The sequence below is a fragment of the Calliphora vicina genome, chromosome 3 (assembly GCF_958450345.1).
Source record: "Calliphora vicina chromosome 3, idCalVici1.1, whole genome shotgun sequence".
Lineage (NCBI taxonomy): Eukaryota > Metazoa > Arthropoda > Insecta > Diptera > Calliphoridae > Calliphora > Calliphora vicina.
This window is the reverse complement of record NC_088782.1, coordinates 59,033,475-59,054,294: the sequence shown is the minus strand read 5'-3', so window position 1 is coordinate 59,054,294 and position 20,820 is coordinate 59,033,475. Positions and strand designations below refer to the sequence as shown.

The 20,820-nt window shown below is 29.0% G+C and overlaps 1 protein-coding gene across 1 annotated transcript in view; it reads left to right on the top strand.

The window, feature by feature from the left end:
- Positions 1-17,509, top strand: part of LOC135954371 (transmembrane protein 134) — an 84,018-nt gene extending 66,509 nt beyond the window's left edge. Inside the window, exon 2 of the mRNA XM_065504519.1 lies at positions 16,577-17,509. Coding sequence (XP_065360591.1) covers positions 16,577-16,928 — 352 coding nt within the window. The 3' untranslated portion in view covers positions 16,929-17,509. The remainder of the gene's footprint in view (positions 1-16,576) is intronic.
- The last annotated feature ends 3,311 nt before the right edge of the window (positions 17,510-20,820 follow it).

The window sequence follows — 20,820 nt, the reverse complement described above, 5'->3', positions numbered from 1 at the left end:
TTGACATAGACATTCGAATATTTTACTATGAGCTTCCACCACGATACAGAAAATTATTTTAATAATATTTTACCACCGCAATGGGCAAAAAGGGGATAAAATCGGGAAAATACATTTTATTGCAAATTATTAAGCCGATTTTAATAATTTTTTTAACATTGGTTCCTGGATTCATACAAAAATTAACTAACAGGTTGTTATTTGGAACTTGAGTGGCATGGTGTATTTTAGGCCAAATCCGGGTAAACAGTTTGGTACTTTTTTTAAAACATATTTATTATTGGGCACATTAACACAGATTTTAATCGATTGAGACATGACAACTTTCGCAAAATAGAATATTTTTAAATTTCAAACTTGAGGGGTGTTCAAGGAGGAAAAGGGAAATTGGTACTTTTCTCCTAATGGTACCTTTTTTATATTTTAAATTATTTCACTTATCGACATTAAAGTTAGATGCTATGTATCTGAGTGAAGTTAGTGTTAGAAATAAGGGATTATATTTAGGTACCAAAATGTGAGAACTGAACTATAGGTACTTTTTCATTCATCTAATGGTACTTTTTGAATTTTATATTACAATGGACTTAGAAACATGAAATTAAGCATATATGGTACTAAGTGAGTGAGAATTCTAGGGGGAGACTTTTTGGTACTTTTTCTTTATTCGAATGGTACTTTTTGTAATTTCTTCACCAATGAATTTAGAAACATGAAATAAAGATTATATGGACCCGAGTGAACGGGAGACTTAATAGTACTATTTCTTTCTTCTAATTGGGGTGGCGAAGGGCACCGGGTCAGCTAGTCACTCATATTTCAGACTAAAATTCGATTACTTATATAAAAACTCAAAATATGTACATTGATTTAGATGTATGCTGTTGTTGATTGGACTGGACAACGTATGCCGGGTCAGCTAGTTTTAATATAATTTTTACGAAATTGAATAAAATGCCGACCGGATATTGGCTATAAACAATATATTTACTTAACGAAGTTGGTGTACGTATCCCCTCAGAGATATACACAGTTCTATGAGTTTATAAAAAGGTTCAAAGTTTAAGGACAACAAATTCTTCATTATTTCTTCTGTATTGCCTTTATGGACACTGCCGAACATGAACGCTTCCCAAATGAACGGCAATTGCAATGAAGAATAGTGATATCCAGAATATAAATCCTGACGATCCACCTAAATCATAGTATCAGCATAATATTAATGAGGTGAAGCGAAAAAAAATTGGTTAGATTATTTGAGTATGGTTATTACCAACTTATTTTATACAATTTAGTCTTTAACAACAAGACGAGGAATGATAGAGTCCCGTTTAAACTTGCAGGCTTTTTTTTCCAATATTTTTCCCCAAGTTAGATGGCATAAAATAATAAATCCATATATGGTTTACATCTTGAACAAAAATTTTGTAAACTAGTGGAATATTATTAATTAAATTAAATTTCTCCAACTATATTTGAATGTTACACTTACGTTGAGTTCAAAAGTCAGTACAAAGTACCACTCATTACACAATGCAACTAAGTATACTGGCTGGTGGCTGTGCGTCAATACATACATACCTACACACATTAAATATTTTATAGGGAAAAAATCTCTTAACCACTTTTAAAATCTCTTTTTCATTCCCTTTGATTTATGATGTAATAGTATCACTTAATTATTAACATACTACATACTAAAAGTTTGGCAAACTCTACTAATGCTGCTTATATTTGTATCTGTATCATCAGTAACTAAAGTTACATAACATACAAAATAAATCTATCCATCCCATGCCCTACCATATGAATATATCTACAGTAGTTAAAATATAGTAGATTCACCTAAAAGAAAACAACAAAACCAACAAACTGTTACCGCAAGCTATAACCACTGCTCTCATTTACAGCTTAAAGATTCATTTCATTTCGTTTTTGTTTTAGGTTTTTGGTGTTTTTTAAAAAAAAAATTTAGTTTATTTATTCGGAATCATGTCATTAACCTCTGCTTTATGTTTTGTAAATTTAACCCAATTTAAATCATTTCGAAAATATTAAAGACATTATTATGAGGGTCTTTATGTTACGAGGGCTGTGTTAAAGGTGAATTGTGAGAATTTCTTTTGCTACTATTTCCGAAAAATTTAAAATAAATAGAAAAAAGTTTTGGGAACAAAAATCTTTACTTAACGAAGTTGGTGTACGTATCCCGCAGAAAAATAGTTCTATGTGTTTATAAAAAGGTTCAAAGTTTTAGGAAAACAAATGTATCAATATTTCTTCTTCTATGTCTTTGTGGACACTGATGAACCTAGGCAATGAAGCAACTGGAAAAAAAATTATACTGACATCCGAAGTATCAATGGAGACGATCCTATGATCGCCCTCCTGATTCGTAATATGAGTAGTTACCTAGTATCTTGTCTCTTCAACCCGACGAGGAAAATTTGCAACGTGGTTTAATTTGCAGCAGCCGAATATCCATGCCGATTATGAAACATTTCGACGGTATTTGAGTGACAAAGCTTCACACTTATATCACTCATGTCACTGTCGAGTAAACACTGGAAGCTCTTCACCACCTACAGTTGAATTAATTATCAGCAACAGCATGTATATCAGAAGGCGTGAAGTATCTGCCATGCATTAAATGACAAAGTGCTTGTGATTGAATGATACTCGTGGTTAACGAAAGCCTTCGACTCTGTCAAGAGAGTTTGATATTTTATATAATTGTACATCAGTTATTCATAAAGTTTATATCAACAACAAGTCCAAATGGTGCAATAGGTACCTAAATTATGCCTAGCGAATGGTCCCCTTTTCATTAAGACCAGTAGACATTAGGGTGGCCCTTAATAAACGAAAGTTGGATTTGGAAAGATAAATTTCATCAAAATCGGCTTTCCAAGAGAAATTCCAAATATTGAAAAATTTGACTTTTGACCTTCACGATTTAAGGGTTAACGTTTTCCGATTTTAGTTAAAGTTTCAGAGTATATTTACAATTATCTGGACTATAATATTCTGAATAAGTTTTACTTAAAATTCATAAGAGTAAGGAAATAGAGCTTATTGGCCTAAAAATTGCCAAATAATTGGTTTTTCTCGAAAATTGCAAAATTTAAATCGCGAGTACGGAAAAACTATAAGAGATATATTCATAATTTTTGCACATTTTTATTCCCTATTATATTCTTAATAAATCCCCATGTGATGATCAATTTGTTTAACAAAATTTTTAATAATTTGAAAATGTAGTTTTGAAACTGCCGTTAAAAAAAATAATTTTGTTTGGTCATACCTTGGAATAGGTTAACGGTATCCTACGAAGACAAAAACTCATATACAAGTAAATATGGATATATTCTAAGTAAAAATAAACTTTTATTTTAATATTTCTCAAAATATGTTAATTTTGTTCCTACATTTCATGTTCTAGTGGCCTGAGACACGTTAATGGCCTGGCGAATTTTTAATAACTTTAACAATTTTTGACCAATTTCTGTTTGTTATGTCTCATTAGAACGACAATTACGTGCACATTTCGATTCTTTTAAATTAAATTACAAAAGTAATTTTTAAATGGTAAAATTTTTACAAAAACTGAAAAAAATTCATTTTTTCCCTTGTAAATGCATCTCAAACCGATTTACCTAAACATTTTTCAGGATGATTTTTTTACTAATGTTCCAACTTTCGTTTATTAAGGGCCACCCTAGTAGATATATTCACCCCTATCGGCAATAATAGGGGGGTCAGACGGCATGTATTGCTTGTGTATTGGGACATGTATTCCATACATATGGAATTCCATGTGTATGTCAAAATTCACGTTATACATACGACTCATTATTTCCACGTTCAAACGTACATATGTAATTGCATGTGACATAACCTCTATTAGTTTATATGTTTGTTGTTTTTAACAATATATTTATTTAAACATTTTTAAATCACAATAAATATATTTAATGCAATGAAATTTATTTTGTAATGATTTTTCTTTTTTGTTTTTTTTTTATTTTGCACGCACACAGTGTTGTATTTTAAAATACAACACTGTTATACACACGAAAATAGCCAACATACTCTAATTGCCAAAAATGTCACGAGTAATACACATGTATTTTACATACACAAAGTTTCATATGGATCACACGGTATGTATATGTTTACATATGGAAAAATGTCCCAATACATGGCACAAAACACAAGCAATACATGCCGTCTGACCCCCCTTTAACATGTGAAATTTTGTTCCCATGAAATATTCATTTCCCTCGAACGAAAAATTGCTATCGTGAAATTCCCCATGAACTTTTCATTCACAATAGTTGATTTTGTTCGTAACAGCTGTTTATTGTTTACAAAATTTCATCTAAAAATTCCACAGCATGCGGAATTTTTTCACGTGAAGAAAGTTGATGAACGAAAAAAGGAAAAGATAACATATTTCATGTGAAATATTGATTCGCGATAGGGGTGAATGTCTCATCCAGTTTAAGTGGCAGTAGTGAGACTTGATCTCCTTTTAGAACCTCTAGGTTGAAAATTTTATAATTTCAACTGCTGCAACTACTTACAGCATACCCGAATTTAAACATTCTTAATTTAAAGACCACATTGCTTAATTCAATCCCTGTTAGACAATATAATCATTATTTGCAAATACTTTGAGTTCCTTTTTTGGATGAAACATACATATTGCTCCCTTTCAGAAAATCAATCGATGAATAAATGTCTCGCTATAATTCAATCACAACTTTAGGACTGATATTGCCTCTTGGAATGATTTTAGAAATTCATTAATTAAGTAAGCATCGCTATTGTTTTTAAAACATTTCAGTTTTGCAGGACCTTGCCGTTGCCTGTTCTGTGAGATCTATCATATAACATTAGTATATAACCAATAGTTCATCCTTGAGTTAATAGACCATTTCGAGTCAATCACTATTCTGCTTCTAGTTAATCAAAATTCCATATCTCGGTAATAAATAATAGTACATTTATAATTTTTGGTACAATATATAATAACGATAACACACATTTTTTTCAAAAATGGGCGTAATTGGACAACAGCCACACCCACTCTCCATATAAGTGAAACTATAAACTTTTTTAAAATTGATAAAAAATTTAAAATCAATAAGAATTCCTACTAAAAATATTGCAAACTAAATCTGGGCGTGGTCCGCCCGCTCATGTGAGTTTAATAAAATCGACTCCTTTTAGGCAAGCCAATCAGAATATGTATTTTGAACTTTTGTTTTTATACGATTGCATTTTTGTTTCACGAGTTTTTCACGACATCCTTCACTTTTCGAGCTTTTTCAGCATTCTAAGCACCATATATCAAAAATATGTGAGCGCGAAAGTTTGCAATTATAAGATGTGACTATTGCAAAAACAATTTATAATAAGGACCAAATTCATAAAGTAAAAATATTAAAAGTCCGTGGAAAATAAAAAAACAAACACAATTCTTTACATGCATAACAATTAGGGTTTTTATCCAGGGAATTCCCGGTACAAATTTCCCGGGAATTTTGCCAATTTTTCACTACCCGATTCCCGGGATTTTTAGTCGGGAATCCCGGGAATTAAAAACTGACAAAAATACATAGAAAACAACTAAGAACTCCAATTTTTTCACCAAAAACAGTGAAAAGCTTTTTACAGTTTTTTGCTTATATCGCGGCAATAATAGACCGCTTACTATTATTATTTATTTGAGGTTTTTCGTATGAAAATTTAAAAAGTGAATTTATTTCTTATTGAATCATTCTAATTTCTTTAAATTTCTTCTTCAAATCCATAACAAAATAGCTTAAAAAATTTATTAATAGATTAAATTTTTTTTTCAATTCAAATCAAGTACAAAAAGGCTTAAGACAATTCTTTTAATTAATTTTGTAAATGATTTGATTTAACAAAAATTTAATCATTCAAAGTTTGAATAAATTCTGTTATTAATTAACTTTAAATTTAATTCAGTTTAAACAAAGGCTTTGGAATGAATCTAAAAAATTAAATATTAGGAATGGATTTATGGAATGAAAGGCTGACATTCTTCAATTACGGATTAAGATTTTAGTGAATTAAGCTCAAATTTTATTAATTATTTCGAAGCTCTGATCTTTAATAATTATAACACTAAGTTTTTATATGCAATTTGGCTATAATATTCCTAATAGTTGGAATAAAACAAAAACATCTATAAATATTAAAACCTTGTTTTTATAAGAATAGTAATGACACATTTGGTGACAAACTTTTCACTTTGTTTTTTTATTTTTGACCTATGGGATCGACCAGTGTGCCACGGCTGCTTTATATTTAGCCGAATATCGATCGTAATATTGATAGAACTGTATCAACTTATTTTGTCGAGGTGGTTGTCATTGCAACGCTATTGCTTGTACACCTGTTCTCTGAGATCCATCAGAATCTTGTTATGTAAGTCTGGATTGATCATAAAACATTGGTGTGTAATGAATACCTCACCTAGAGCCAATCACTCTTCTGCTCTCTTTTGTCCTTTTTTGACATGTATATTGTATTCTTCACATAAAGTAATAGAACTACAACTGGTCCCCTCACATTACTCAGTCATTTTTCTTTCCCTAAGTTAATTCCACTTGGAGACCCGTGGATCCATTGTAAATTCCTTTAAAGACTATAAAATTGTTTAAGAAGTTTCTAAGACGTTTGACTGGAGTGCCGTTGTCCCATCTACTAGTCCTAGCTCTAACTGGTTAATGATCAGTAACCATACTTATGATTACCCTAATACTACTTCCGTCCTGGTCCAGTAACTGCCTTCTACGTGCCATGTTCGGTCAGAGAGCCTACAGTTCAATATTCCCACCCAGGATTAGTTAGTCCTGAGAAAAATGTCTCTCAATTCAATGCAGAGTTAGTAGATGAATTAATATTAGAGTGTCCTGGAACCCAACACAGTGGTCATTTGTAGTGTCTAGAGCTCGCTTATAGTAATTTACCAGCTCTGAATTGACACCTTCAGAGCCTTTAACACCGCCTGACTAGCAACATAGAAAGTCACCTTATGAAATTTCGCAACACCGGATCTGTAGCTTTCAAATTCACCAGAATTTTCGCCGGAAAGACATTCATCCAGAAGCCTGAAAGACGTCATAGTCTTTACTATGTAGACATAGTCAGTAAATACCGCGGAAAAAACATTAATTTTAAACTGATGGCTCGGTCACTATGTTTCAAAAAAAAAAAATTTTATTTAGATTAAAAAGCGGTTAATTCAAAACCCTAGTATTTATATACTTACTGACCTATAACAATTTTTATGAGAATATCTTGGCACGTAAACAAATCTGACATACATTTCAAATCTGTTGTTTTAATTTAGCTAACTGTGCTTAATTGGTGCCACCTGTATTTGATCGAATTTATAATTTGAAATTTTAAAAATCTAATAATAATTAAAACCACAACCATATATGACGTTGTAATTCATACTATCACACGCCGTAAAACTGATATGTTTTTGTTTTTTTTTTTTATTTTTTCAATTGCACAAATTATTGCACAAAAATATCGAATGTGTTAAATTTTTTTTTGTTTCGATATTTGTTGTTTGTTTAAATAAAACATAAATAACAACAAAACTTATCTAATAAATAAATATTATTGAATACACAAACTGGGTAACATGTTTTTTTAAAGCAGCCCACAATAACCGTTAGAAGATTAAATAAATATTCGCTGCATTAAACAGTATTTGGTTAAATGAATTAAAACACAACAGCAAAAAACTGTTTAAAAGCCTACACAATTTAGTTATTTAAAAATTTAGTTTCTATTTTTGTTTTTAAGTTTCTGCCATCAGCAATAAAGAAAATATGATTAATACTGGAAAGTACTTGCATGAGTTTAAAAATAAATCGGATAGAAAAAACAAACACATTTTACCAATAATCGATTTGTAAAAGTACGAGTACTTTTGTGAAAAGAATTTAATGATTTGTAGTTTAGTTTTGCTTTTAACATTGAAGAAATTATAATTTATTTTTGTTTTGGAAATTGAGTTTTAATTTACGAGTAGATATTTATAGCTGTCTAGTTTGAGTGTGGTACGATATATAAATAAGAATAGATTTGAAGGTGTTGACAGTTTGACCCAAATTATTCATAAAGAACATGAAGCTTTATTGTGGAAACCTTTCACTTTACATACATATGTATATGTAAGTTTATGAGAGTTGTTAAAGGTTATTGAATGAAAGATGATTTGATTATAATCAAAGTAATTTTATTGAAAACATAATTACTAAAATTTAAGAAACCTAAAGCTGTGGGCCAGGCCAGCTTTCATCAAAAATGTATTGAAATGATTTGGCCATCAAAGGGTTAAACATTCAAAAACAATATGGCTATAGATAAACACTCATAGATCGGAAACTCTCCTGTCAAAGACCTAACTCAGTTGTCTAAAACCTAAGTGATGAGAATGTATTAGTAAAAAAAACTATGTGAAAACAAAAACAACACTTGTAGATATAAGTTTTTTGTTTGAGTTATTTTCTGGATTCCGCTCCATGTAAATTTCTCTATGAATATAGGCTTGTTTGTAGGTTCTAGGGCGTGTCAATAAGTCCGTGACTTGTTGAATGAAACACAGCTTTTTTGACAAAAAAAATATTTTATTTATCAACATAGTCTCCTTAGAGCTCTATACACTTTGTCCAACGTTTCTCCAATTTTTGTATCCCTTCCAAAAAAATAAGGTTTGTCGAGCTCATCGAATTAGTTATTTTTTTGTGAGATGATTTCATCGTTGGAGTCAAATTTCTTTCCGCCGAGCCATTTATGCCATGGAATCAGCACATGTGTGCAACCGATCGTGAGCAATCGCCGCACCCATCTTGCGAAAAGCTTTCTCATACCCAAGTGATCATTAAAAATTGAAACCACTGAGCCATGATGACTATGGCTTTCACATTCTGTCGCATTTTCAAACTCCGAACGGTCAACACCATATCGTGATTTTTTTTCCAATTGTTTCGGGTGCAGAGACCTCAACTGGGCGTCCAGAACTTTCGACATGCACGGCCACTACGAAATTCATTAAACCACTTATTTACCATTGAAATTGATGGTGCAGAGTTCTCATAGTATTTATCAAGCTTAGTCTTAGTTTGAGTGATGAGATAATTCCGCAAAAATAATGCTTAGCTCTTTGTGGTTTAGTGCTCACTTTACTAACCACCTTTTCTATATGCATTAAACACATTCAAGGCAACAGGTTACACTAACACAAATTCTGCTGGCTGCAGTTGTAGTCGTGTGGCAGCAACTGAATTATTTTAAAGACGACAGCTACACAGTAAACAGCTGATTTATAATTCAGTGGTGCCTTTAATAAAAAAAACAAGTAAGAGAGCTATATTCGGCTGTGTCGAATCTTATATACCCTTCACCAAATTATACTTCAAAATACAAATTTTAAATATTTTTAGGTAAACAAAAAAATTTTTTTTCCAGTTGTTTTTTTATTTTTTTTTTCGAATTGTTATTTAAAATGTTTTTTTTAGAATTGTTATTTAAAATTTTTTTAAATTTTAAAATTTTTTTTGAAATTTAAATTTTTTTTTGTGAAAAAAAAAATTCGGGTTAAAAAATATTTTTTCCGATTTTGACCCATTGTACGTCCAACTTACAATGGTCTTATATATGTCGTTGCAAAGGTCTTTGAAATATCTATCATTAGATATCCATATTGTCTATATTAATGACATAATCCAGATATAGGTCAAAAATCGAGGTTGTTCTTGTTTTTTCCTCATATCTCAGCCATTTGTACACCGATTTTGCTTATTTTAAATAGGAAACTTCTCGAAAGCATGTCTGACAGAATCATTGAAGATTTGGATACCGAAGATATCTGGGGTCTTCAGAAAATTGATTTCAATAGACAGACGGACATGGCTTTAATTTTGTTTTAATTAGATATCCACTTTGCCCATCCTGAGGGCAAAGTTTTACAAACAAATTTAGATTAATATATTAAATTGAAAATATTCTAAACCGCAGTTTTTCTAAAAGACTTTCACGCATTCAATAAAAAATGCACAGAGTTTTTATTGTTCATAGAATTCAGTGTTACTTTGCTATTTCGTTTGTTTGATCAGGAAATTTAGTTAAAATGATTAGATTTCCAAAAAAATTTAAACGATACGAAAATTTTAATGAGGTGGTTGATAAATTAACCACCTCATTCTACAAAAAACCTTGGAATGGAGTGATTTTTTCATGTTTTGATTTATTTTTTCTAATTTTTTATAATAAACTAACTTTGATTAAAGTAAATATGCAATTGTTTTGATTTTAAACTTATACACATAATACCGTGGCTGAAAGTGTTAATGAGCACAAGAAATTCACTTTTTTCCCTTTTCTCCTCAAGTCACGCGGTAGTCTGCTAGCAATGGCTGTCAAACACAAACTAAATGACGCTGCTTGTTCAAAATTTGACAGGAGTCAACTGACAGGAGCATTATTAACCTTTCATTTAAAAATGTTACAATTAATTACGACTTATGCTCATAAACTGAAATAAAATTTTTCTTTAAATAGTCTAAACATTTATCGTTTCATTAAAATCAGCGGTTGTGCAAAAAAAAACAACAAACAAAATATTAAAAAATTATTCTCTACAATTATAATTCTTTGTAAAAACAACATGAAAATAATCAAACTTTCATATTAGAAAAATACACATTAAAATCTGATCTAGACAATGAAGCATTTAATGAATTGCATCAGTCAAACAATCAGCCAGAAATACAGCAATTATTTTAAACTATTTTTTCTCGTTCTTAATATAACTATGATGTTCATGATGAGAATGATGATAATGATAATGAAGACACACGCCAAATGTATAAATATTTGCAAGAAACCGATTCAAAAATATACAAACAAATACAAAGCAGTGCCGAGCAGTGCAATACAAATATTTATTTAAAATATCCAACTGTTATAAAAGATAAATAATTCAATTCAATACAATAAATAGTTTTTGTTGTTGTTTACTCGTAATTTGCAAATGGATGTCTTGCACAAAAAAAATTATTTAAATCAAAATAAAATTAATGTAGTAAAGTATGTAGGTAATTAGTAATTGCGTTCAGTTTCAGTTTCTGAGACAAATACTAGAAAAAATAAATAAATTCCAGCTAAATTGTTTTAATGAAAACTAGTATCTGTCTCACTACTTAGTATGCCTGGCGTGCATAAATTCAATTGCCAATTCCAATATGCAAAATACCTTGCTATAAGTTACACTGGAATTTTGTATTTATAACGACAAATGCGTTTTAAATAAAAATTATTTTGTTATTTATATGCATGTATAAATATTTAAAAACAAAAAAAAAATAATGAATTGAAATATGTTCACTTTATAAAATTATTATTATTTATGAATGACCTTGTATAGTCTCCAAGTGCCATTATGGTAAGTATAAAAAGCAGAGTTTTGAATGAATGCTGTATTTTAATAAATGTTGTATTAATATTATTATTTAAATCATACATATGTATTGCATTTAGGTTGTGCAGATTACATTGGCTTACTCTTGGCCACAGTTTATAACTCGCTGCACGATCACTCTGAGACAATTCTACTTGACCACGATCCAACATAATTTAATCAAATAAGACAAACAAATCTTTTAAACAGTTTAGTGCTGTAACGTGTACCAATCTGGATCATGATCACTTTCTGTCCGTCCATCTGACTGTCCGCTCGTACATGTAAACCTTGTAATCGAACTACAGATCGCAATTTCAAATATAATTAGACAAATTTTGGCACAAGGACCAATCCTATTAAATTTGGTTAGAAACGGTTGTAAAATCATAATCATAAATCTCGAAAATATATATATACATATATATATAAATTATATACACTCAGGTCTCGTTTTATGCGGATTCAAATTTATGCGATTTTTAAATTAACGATTTTTTTGGAATTTTAATTTTTTTTTAAATTCTAGTGATTAAAATGATATTTTACAATATGATGACAATATATTATATCATCTAGTGATGAAAGTGACGTTGAACCAATTCCAAAACGATACAGACAATTATTCAATGATTCAGATTAACCATACATATTTACAGAATTTCCTTAAAAAATGTTTTAGCTTATTTTTTGGATCATTTCCAGTTTTTTCTGTAATTAATGAATTAATATTATATTTTTGTTTATTTTTTTAAACGGATTGTATTTTTACTATTTAAGTAAATGAAATAAATATATTTTTGTTGATTTTTTTATGCGAATTTGCTTTGGTTTTTTAATGAAAATTTGAATTTATGCGGTTTTTCAGAATTTTGGAACGAATCATTAGTTTTTATATGAAGCTAGAGTATCGTTTTATGCGAATTCAATTTATGCGATTTTATTTGGAACGCATCTATCGCATAAAACGAGACCTGAGTGTATACGCTGATTATGTTACCAAATTTTGTGACGATCGCTTAATAATAAGTAATAGCTACCATATACGGCCCACTTTAACGAACATAAATATCTTAAAAATGGTGGTATTCAAATAAAATTCAAACAAGTAAGAGAGCTATATTCGGCTGTGCCGAATCTTATACCAAATTATACTTCAAAATAAAAATTTTAAATATTTTTAGGTAAACAAAAAAATTTTTTTTTCCAAGTTGTTTTTTTTAATTTTTTGGAAAATTTTTTTTTTTGAATTCTTTTCTAAAAATTTTTCTTTTAAATTAAAAATTTTCCTTTTTTTTAAATTTTAAAATTTTTTTTGTTTTAATTTAAAATTTTTTTTTTTTTAAATTTGAAATTTTTTTTTTTTATTTTAAATATTCGGTTGTTTCTAGTGTTTATAAAAAACCGACTTTTTAAAAAACCGGTTTGTCGGTTAACCGAAAATTGGCCTTTTTTAGAAAACCGGTTTTTCGGTTAACCGACATCGAAAAAACCGGTTAACCGTCATATATGCGTAGAAAACATAAACTGTCCAATAAAGTATATACAGCTTAAAATTTTGTAGTTTTTAGTAGTCAGGAATGGTTAATATTAAATAACTATGAATATACAAAAGTGCTAAATCCATATTACTATATATATAATACTTGTTTTAATTATTGGTATATTCATTAAATTTCAACCAAAAAATGTAAATCAATTTTTTAATTAAATATTTGATAATTTTGAAATTTATTATCACCTCGACTTTCTGATATGAAACAGAGAATGTTCAAAGTCCAAAAAAGGACATATGAGGTGCAAACGCACTTCTTCATAACTGTGATAATTTGTCATTATAAATCTTACCAAATAATTAATAAAACTCCATTATCAGATTTCAAAAATATTTCAAATCATTGAATTATATCTGAAAAGTAACACTAAGCTAACGAAATGATTAATAAAATTAAATTTTAAGAACAAAATACACTAATGAATTCAAATTGATTGAAATAAGGTATGCACATCAAATTCAAGTTAACGTTAGGTAAAATCATCACTCAGTTTATAATGAATCATTATTAAGATTTAACTTAACTTCTAGAATTATGTGCAATTTATTCTGAAAAAGTTTTTAAGTAAACTCATCGTCCTCTACTATTTAGAATCATTGTAATTCTTAAAAATATCAATATAAATAGGTTTGTATTGTAAATCAGCAGTTTAGGTTTCAAATAAGGCCAATAATGTGTATACAATGAATATAAAAAATGCACAAAACCATGAGATTTCTTGATTTTAGACCTAAATTTCAAAAACCGGTTAACCGACTGATAAAAATCGGATAAACCGGTTAACCGAAATTCAACATTTTAAATTAACCGGTTCGCAAAAAACCGAGATTTCGAAGAAAAACCGGCTTTTCGGTTAACCGGTTTATAAACACTAGTTGTTTCGAATCTTATACTTCAAAATAAAAATTTTTAATATTTTTAGGTAAACAAAATTTATTTTTTTTCAAAAGTTGTTTTTTAATTTTTTGGAAAAAAAAATTTTCGAATTGTTTTTTTAAAATTTAAAAAAAAAATATTTTAAATTTTAATATTTTTTTTTTGTTTTTTCAATTTTTTTTTTAATATTTAGCGAAAAAAAACTTTTGCTGAAAAAAAAAATTCGGGTTAAAAAATATTTTTTCCGATTTTGACCAATTGTAGGTCCAACTTACTATGGTGTTTTATACGTCGTTGCAAAGGTCTTTGAAATATCTATCATTAGATATCCATATTGTATATATTAATGACTTAGTAATCCAGATATATGTAGGTTGTCCTACTTTTCTCACGAAGGTGAAGGGTATAATAAGTTGTCACATTTGGATTCTTCAGGAATATACCCTCCAGTTTGCCAGAATGCAAAATACACGAGATATTGTTGCAAAACAAATTACAATGGAACCTCCAGCTGTGAAGAAACAGCATTCCAGATGTTAACAAGTTTGATATGAGATGAAGAAGAGTATTTCAAATAAATTGACAATTAATATAAAAGTTATGTCAAAAAGGGATCCACATCCTGTTTATTTTTTTGGAAAGCAATTGTAGGTCACATTTTGGCGAATTTTCGACATCAATTTGGCACTAAATATAAGTGTTAAAATCCCATCACTGCAAGGATTAATTTCGATTAGCCACAGAATCCAAAAATGAAATCAGTCTTCCTATTTGATCGATATTTTTTTTAAATTATTTAAATTTTTTGATACGATAGATTTTTTTTTAAATTGATAAAATAATTTAAATTTAATGCACCACTGTGTTTTGGTTTTAGTCATTGCTGATTTTTATAGCGCCTGGCTGCCGGCAATACATTTTTCTTTATAAATCAAACAATCAATTTTTACCATAAGTTTAGGTTTTTGCATTAATATCCTAAAAAGCGGTTAAATCGAGACGAAATATTCAATTTGTCTGTTTTGCAACTTCGAAATAAATATTTGTAAAAAATGGACCACTGCACTATGTGCCCATTTCCAATTTTTGCGGCAAAAATTCAAATGTTCAACTTTCGCTTTTGGAAAAAAATTTACGGTTCAATTCCTAACACTACGATGACATAAATGCCAGAAATGGCGGGGGAGGGGGTTATTGCCAATTTTTTTAAAATGCTTATTTTAGCAACAGGGGTCTCTACACAAAGTTTAATAACGCTAGCTCCCTTGGAAATATTTTTTGACGCAATTTTGGCTTTTGGACACATAGTGCACTGCTATGTTTATAGCGCCTGACAGCAGACAACACATTTTTGGTTAATGTTTTGTATTATGCATTTATTGATCCACTTTTTCAAGCGCAGAACCAGGAAAAATTAATTAAAATTTATTTTTTTCCTTTTTGGGTTTTGGGGGAATTTAATTTTTCACCCTCCTGAAAGTTGTTAAAATAATTTTAATTTTTGTTTTTGTAGCGCCGAATTCTAGCATCAAATTCTATTTAATATTTTGTTTGTAAAGCAATAAGTAAAATTTAAATGTTCTTTGCATTTATCTTCGCAATTAGCAGTTAAATGTGGCCGAAAATAAAATCAATTTTTTGATACGAACGATTTTTTAGAATTGCACCACAGTGGCTTGGTTTTAGTCACAGCTGTTTTTATAATGCCTGACTTCCGGCAACTCATTTTTGTATATTTTCTTTATAAAACAAAAAAATTTAATTTAACAATTTTTCCTAAGAATTATGTTTTCTGCATTTTTTTCTCGAAAAATATACGAAACCCTGTATTAATGAATTTTGTCGAAATTGAAGTCCATTTTTTGATATGATCGATTTGTTTAAATCAGTGGTGCCCGAAATCACAATTCCCTAATAGGGCAAGAAAATTCTGCTGACGTTACATTGATACACATACACTATAAGCTTACTTGTGCGTTTTCTTATAATGATCATGTGTTTGTTGCTTTGATTTCATCTCACAGAACAAAATCAAATCAAATTCTCCGCTGTTTTACCAACACAACCAAAGCTTTGATGGTATGTGTTCGGGCACCACTGGTTTAAATTGATAAAATAATTCTGCATCGTGGTCACTACCGTTTTTAACGCCTAACTTCAGGCAACACTTTTTTAATATTTTGTTTATATTATATTTTCAGTATTTTACAACATTTTGTTTACTTTTTGTATTAAAAATATTCAAATTTAGTAAAAGATAGTAAATAGTAAAAGTGTTTCTTAATTATTAATAACAATTTTATCAAATATTTAACAAACTCCTTTAGAACTCTGAAACAAGCCACATGCAATCAAACAAATACTTGAAAACAGTAGGCGTTTGGGTAGGATTGAAATTTAAAATGTACAAGAATTTCACAAGGACATAATACGTTTGTTATTATTATTATCCTGTAAAAGTAGGCGGCATACAAAATAAATTCTAGATTATATGAAGACAATTTTATTATTATTATTACATTCTATCATATACTCCATAAGTAAGATAATTATTAACAATATCTACATACATTGTTATATTAAGTTTGAACTTATTTTAAATGTCTTTTGTTTTATTTTTTTTTATTTCCAGAGGTTACAACAAATATGCCGAAGATACCACATCACGTGATAGTGATTCTTTAATACAAGAATATGGCAATATATCCACAGATGAAGTGAGCACATATTGTTGGCGACATCCCAAAGTACGAGAAAATTGGCGTACCGTATTAGCAGCCGTTACCTTGTTAATTGTCGGTACCGGACTATTTGTTATGGGCACCTTTGCGGTGGCCGATCCAGCGAACACCTCACAGGGTGTAGTGTTTTTTGTGGCCGGTCTTATATGTTTCATACCCGGAGCTTATCATGTTGTCTATATATGGCTGGCTGCCAAAGGCTATCGAGGGTTTGATTTCTATCATTTGCCACTGTTTACATAAAAAACCTTTAGGTTTAAATATTATTTTAAATTCAAAAAGGAACAAACAAACCAACAAGATAATCTCTCACTTTTTTTTAATTACATATTAATACATAGTACGATTTAAATCGAATTTTATGGTGGTATTTTTTTTACAAAACAAAACAACTTACACGATTAAGTAGAAGAAACAAGAAGAAAACAAATCGTATTGATTTAAATAATAAATTTTTGTTTTAAATTTATTTCGTTTTTATTTCCAAATACATAATTATTTTATTAAAATTCTCTACACCCCCACCTTTTTTTTAAGAATGCAAAATTATTGAAAAACGTTTTTACAAGAAAATAACACAGATAAGAACAAAAACAATTAAAAGAAAGTGTACTATAAATATTAATTTAATTTGTAAAGTGTTTAAAATATAAAAAAAAGAAAACAAATGTACTAATTTTTATTTTTGTAATTGATACGAAAGACTATATAAATAATTTCTTTTCTTTGTAATATAAGGCATAAATAGTTTTTATATATACATATTAAATACAATAAATTACACATATTTAAATTTAGTTTACTAAAATTAAAACAAACAAAAACTATTTTAAATTTTTTTTTTTTCTCAAAATTTTTCAAACTCGGTTCTGTCTAAACATATGCTACTTTTACTACCACATTTCCTTAACATAAATGAAGTTTTCTTTTCTGAAAAAAGGTTGCTATCTTTTTGGAAAATAATGTGATAGTACCAAAAGTGCTAGAAAAGAAAACTTCGTAAGAGAAGTAAATAATGTAATTTGCACTCGGCTGGGCCGAATATTTTATAACCTCCACTATTTATTTTAACGAAAAAAATTAAATTAACATAATTGGTTGATTTAAAGTACTAAATAACCGTTTCAATGTAATGGAAATTGTTCATGATTAGGGAATATAATTTCATTAATAAACAAGTAAGAGAACTATATTCGGCTGTGCCGAATCTTATATACCCTTCATCAAATTATACTTCAAAATACAAATTTTAAATATTTTTAGGTAAACAAAATTTATTCTTTTTTTTCCAGTGTTTTTTTTTCATTTTTTGGAAAATTTTTTTTTCCAATTTTTATTTTAAAATTATTTTTTTTAAATTTTAAAATTATTTTTTTTAAATTTAAAAATTTTTTTTTAAATTTTGTTTTTTAAAATTTTTTTTTTTGGTGAAAAAAAAATTTGGGTTGAAAAGTATTTTTTCCGATTTTGACCCATTAGGTCCTACTAATTATGGTCTTATATACGTCGTTGCAAAGATTTTTGAAATATCGGTCATTAGTTGTCCTGGTTTTTTCTCATATCTCAGCCATTTGTGGACCGATTTTGCTAAATAGCAAACTTCTCGAAAGCATGTCTGACAGAATTATTGAAGATTTGGATCCCGAAGACATCTGGGGTCTTCAGAAAATTGATTTCAAGAGACAGACGGACATGGCTTAATCGACTCCGCTATCTATAAGGATCCTGAATATATATATACTTTATAGGGTCGGAAAATTATATTGAGGAAATTACAAACGGAATGACAAACTTATATATACCCTTCTCATGATGGTAAAGGGTATAAAAAGTTGAAATATAGTTGCTACAACAAGGTTTTTGTGGCATCGTTTACAGAAACTAAACTGTTAAGTGCTGGTTCGCTCACGTCAAGTTTACTTGAGTTTATAGAGAGTTAGGACAAGAGGAAAATCTTTCCAATGTCCTCTCCTCTCTCTTCTATAAACTCAAGACTTGCTAAGGTAAATTTGACGTGTGCGAACCGGCAATAATTCAACATCAGCTGATACAAATAAAATAACATTAAAGAAATTGTCAACTAAGCACAATGTGTATTTTACTATAAAAGAAATTTCGAAATCTTGCAAACTCTTTAGAAACAAAAATTGCATAACGAGAACTAAAATATGCGATTGGCAACAAAAGTGATAATCCCATTAAACCTGGGGCCGAATTACCGTATTCATGATCGAATGGGCTATCGTTTCGATAAATGATTTCGATATCGAAATTGTAATAAGATGTACTAAATTTCTTACTCCATATCGAATGCCACAATCTCAAATAAGAAAATTACGATCAGCCCTTGTTTTCTTTAAGCATAAAACTTTTTAAAAATATATTTTTTTTTTGGAATGATATTTGTCTTTGTTCTAGATTTCTTTTGTTGAAACCAATAAATAACTTTTATTTTACTAGATTAAATATCCAAGTTCTATTGCAGTAATGAAATTATGGTATTTATGAAATTTAATCTACTTAAAACAAAATCTTTATAAATTACTGCAAATTATCGCTAAAGCGAAAGTAGACAGTTTTATCTTGGCTTCGATATGATAAGAATCTCTTTTGATCAAATATTATCTACCTAAGCCCCCTTCTCCACACACAATTTTTATTTCTTAACATAAGAAATAGCGTTGGCTGAATAACGGAACTTTATTTCCAAATCATGGGGCGGAAAACCTGTAATTTATTTTTATAACTATTTTTACTTTTTAAACATTTTTCTTAATTTATCTTATTTAAAAAAAAAAAAACTACTTTTGTTCTGATTTGGTTTATGCAAAGAAAAAACACAATTTTAAAATCTCAAATTTGACAGCATATGTTAAAATATTATTGCACAACCACAAAACTTAACATTTATCATGTGGATCAATACATGTAACATTTCTATGTAAAAGGGGGGTCAGACGGCATGTATTGCTTGTGTTTTATGCCATGTATTGGGACATTTTTCCATATGTAAACATATACATACCGTGTGATCCATATGAAACTTTGTGTATGTAAAATACATGTGTATTACTCGTGACATTTTTGGCAATTAGAGTATGTTCTATTTTCGTGTGTATAACAGTGTTGTATTTTGAAATACAACACTGTGTGAGTGCAAAATAAAAAAAACAAAAAAGAAAAATCATTACAAAATAAATTTCATTGCATTAAATATATTTATTGTGATTTAAAAATGTTTAAATAAATATATTGTTAAAAACAACAAACATATAAACTAATAGAGGTTATGTCACATGCAATTACATATGTACGTTTGAACGTGGAAATAATGAGTCGTATGTATAACGTGAATTTTGACATACACATGGAATTCCATGTATATGGAATACATGTCCCAATACACAAGCAATACATGCCGTCTGACCCCCCTATAAGCAATAGAATTTGTCAATTGCGAACATAAAAATTTCTAACTTATGTTACATGGAGACGGGGAGTAACAAAAGCTGTATCAATCGGTAGTTTTTTAAACCTTTAAATACAGCAAATCTGTTATATTACTTAAAAGATCTGAAATATTCGACTGGCAATAATTCATACATAATTTTAAATTAAATCGGAGATAATCTTACAACTACTATCTTTTGAGTTTAATTGTATTTGTACTGCTAGAAAAAAATACATAAAATTATAAACCACTTTTTGCTGTGAATCGTCAATTTGAGACTCTTCTTTTCTGCAATTGGAATTAATAACAATTGGTCAATTCACAAGGTGTCTTATCAGTCATATTGTCATAATGTTCTAATATATCACGACTCGGCAGCTCGGCAGCTCGGCTTAACCGACTCATAGGCATTCGTCGCAAGTCTCTGCCAAAATCCTTATGTTTTGTATTCTAAAAAGCCTTTCATAGAACCATTAAAAAGTTATGAGGCTTCAAAGTTATTTATTTAACAAGAAAATAAAATTTGGTAAAAAAAAGTTTTGAAAATTGTTAGCAAAACATTTTTAAAACCACATAACTTTTTAACGGGTTGTCATAGAAAGGAAATATTGGTACCGTTTTGATAAGCTTAAAATTTTTTTTTATATTTTTAAAAGAGATTTTGCGCCCAATTTTGATGCAGAA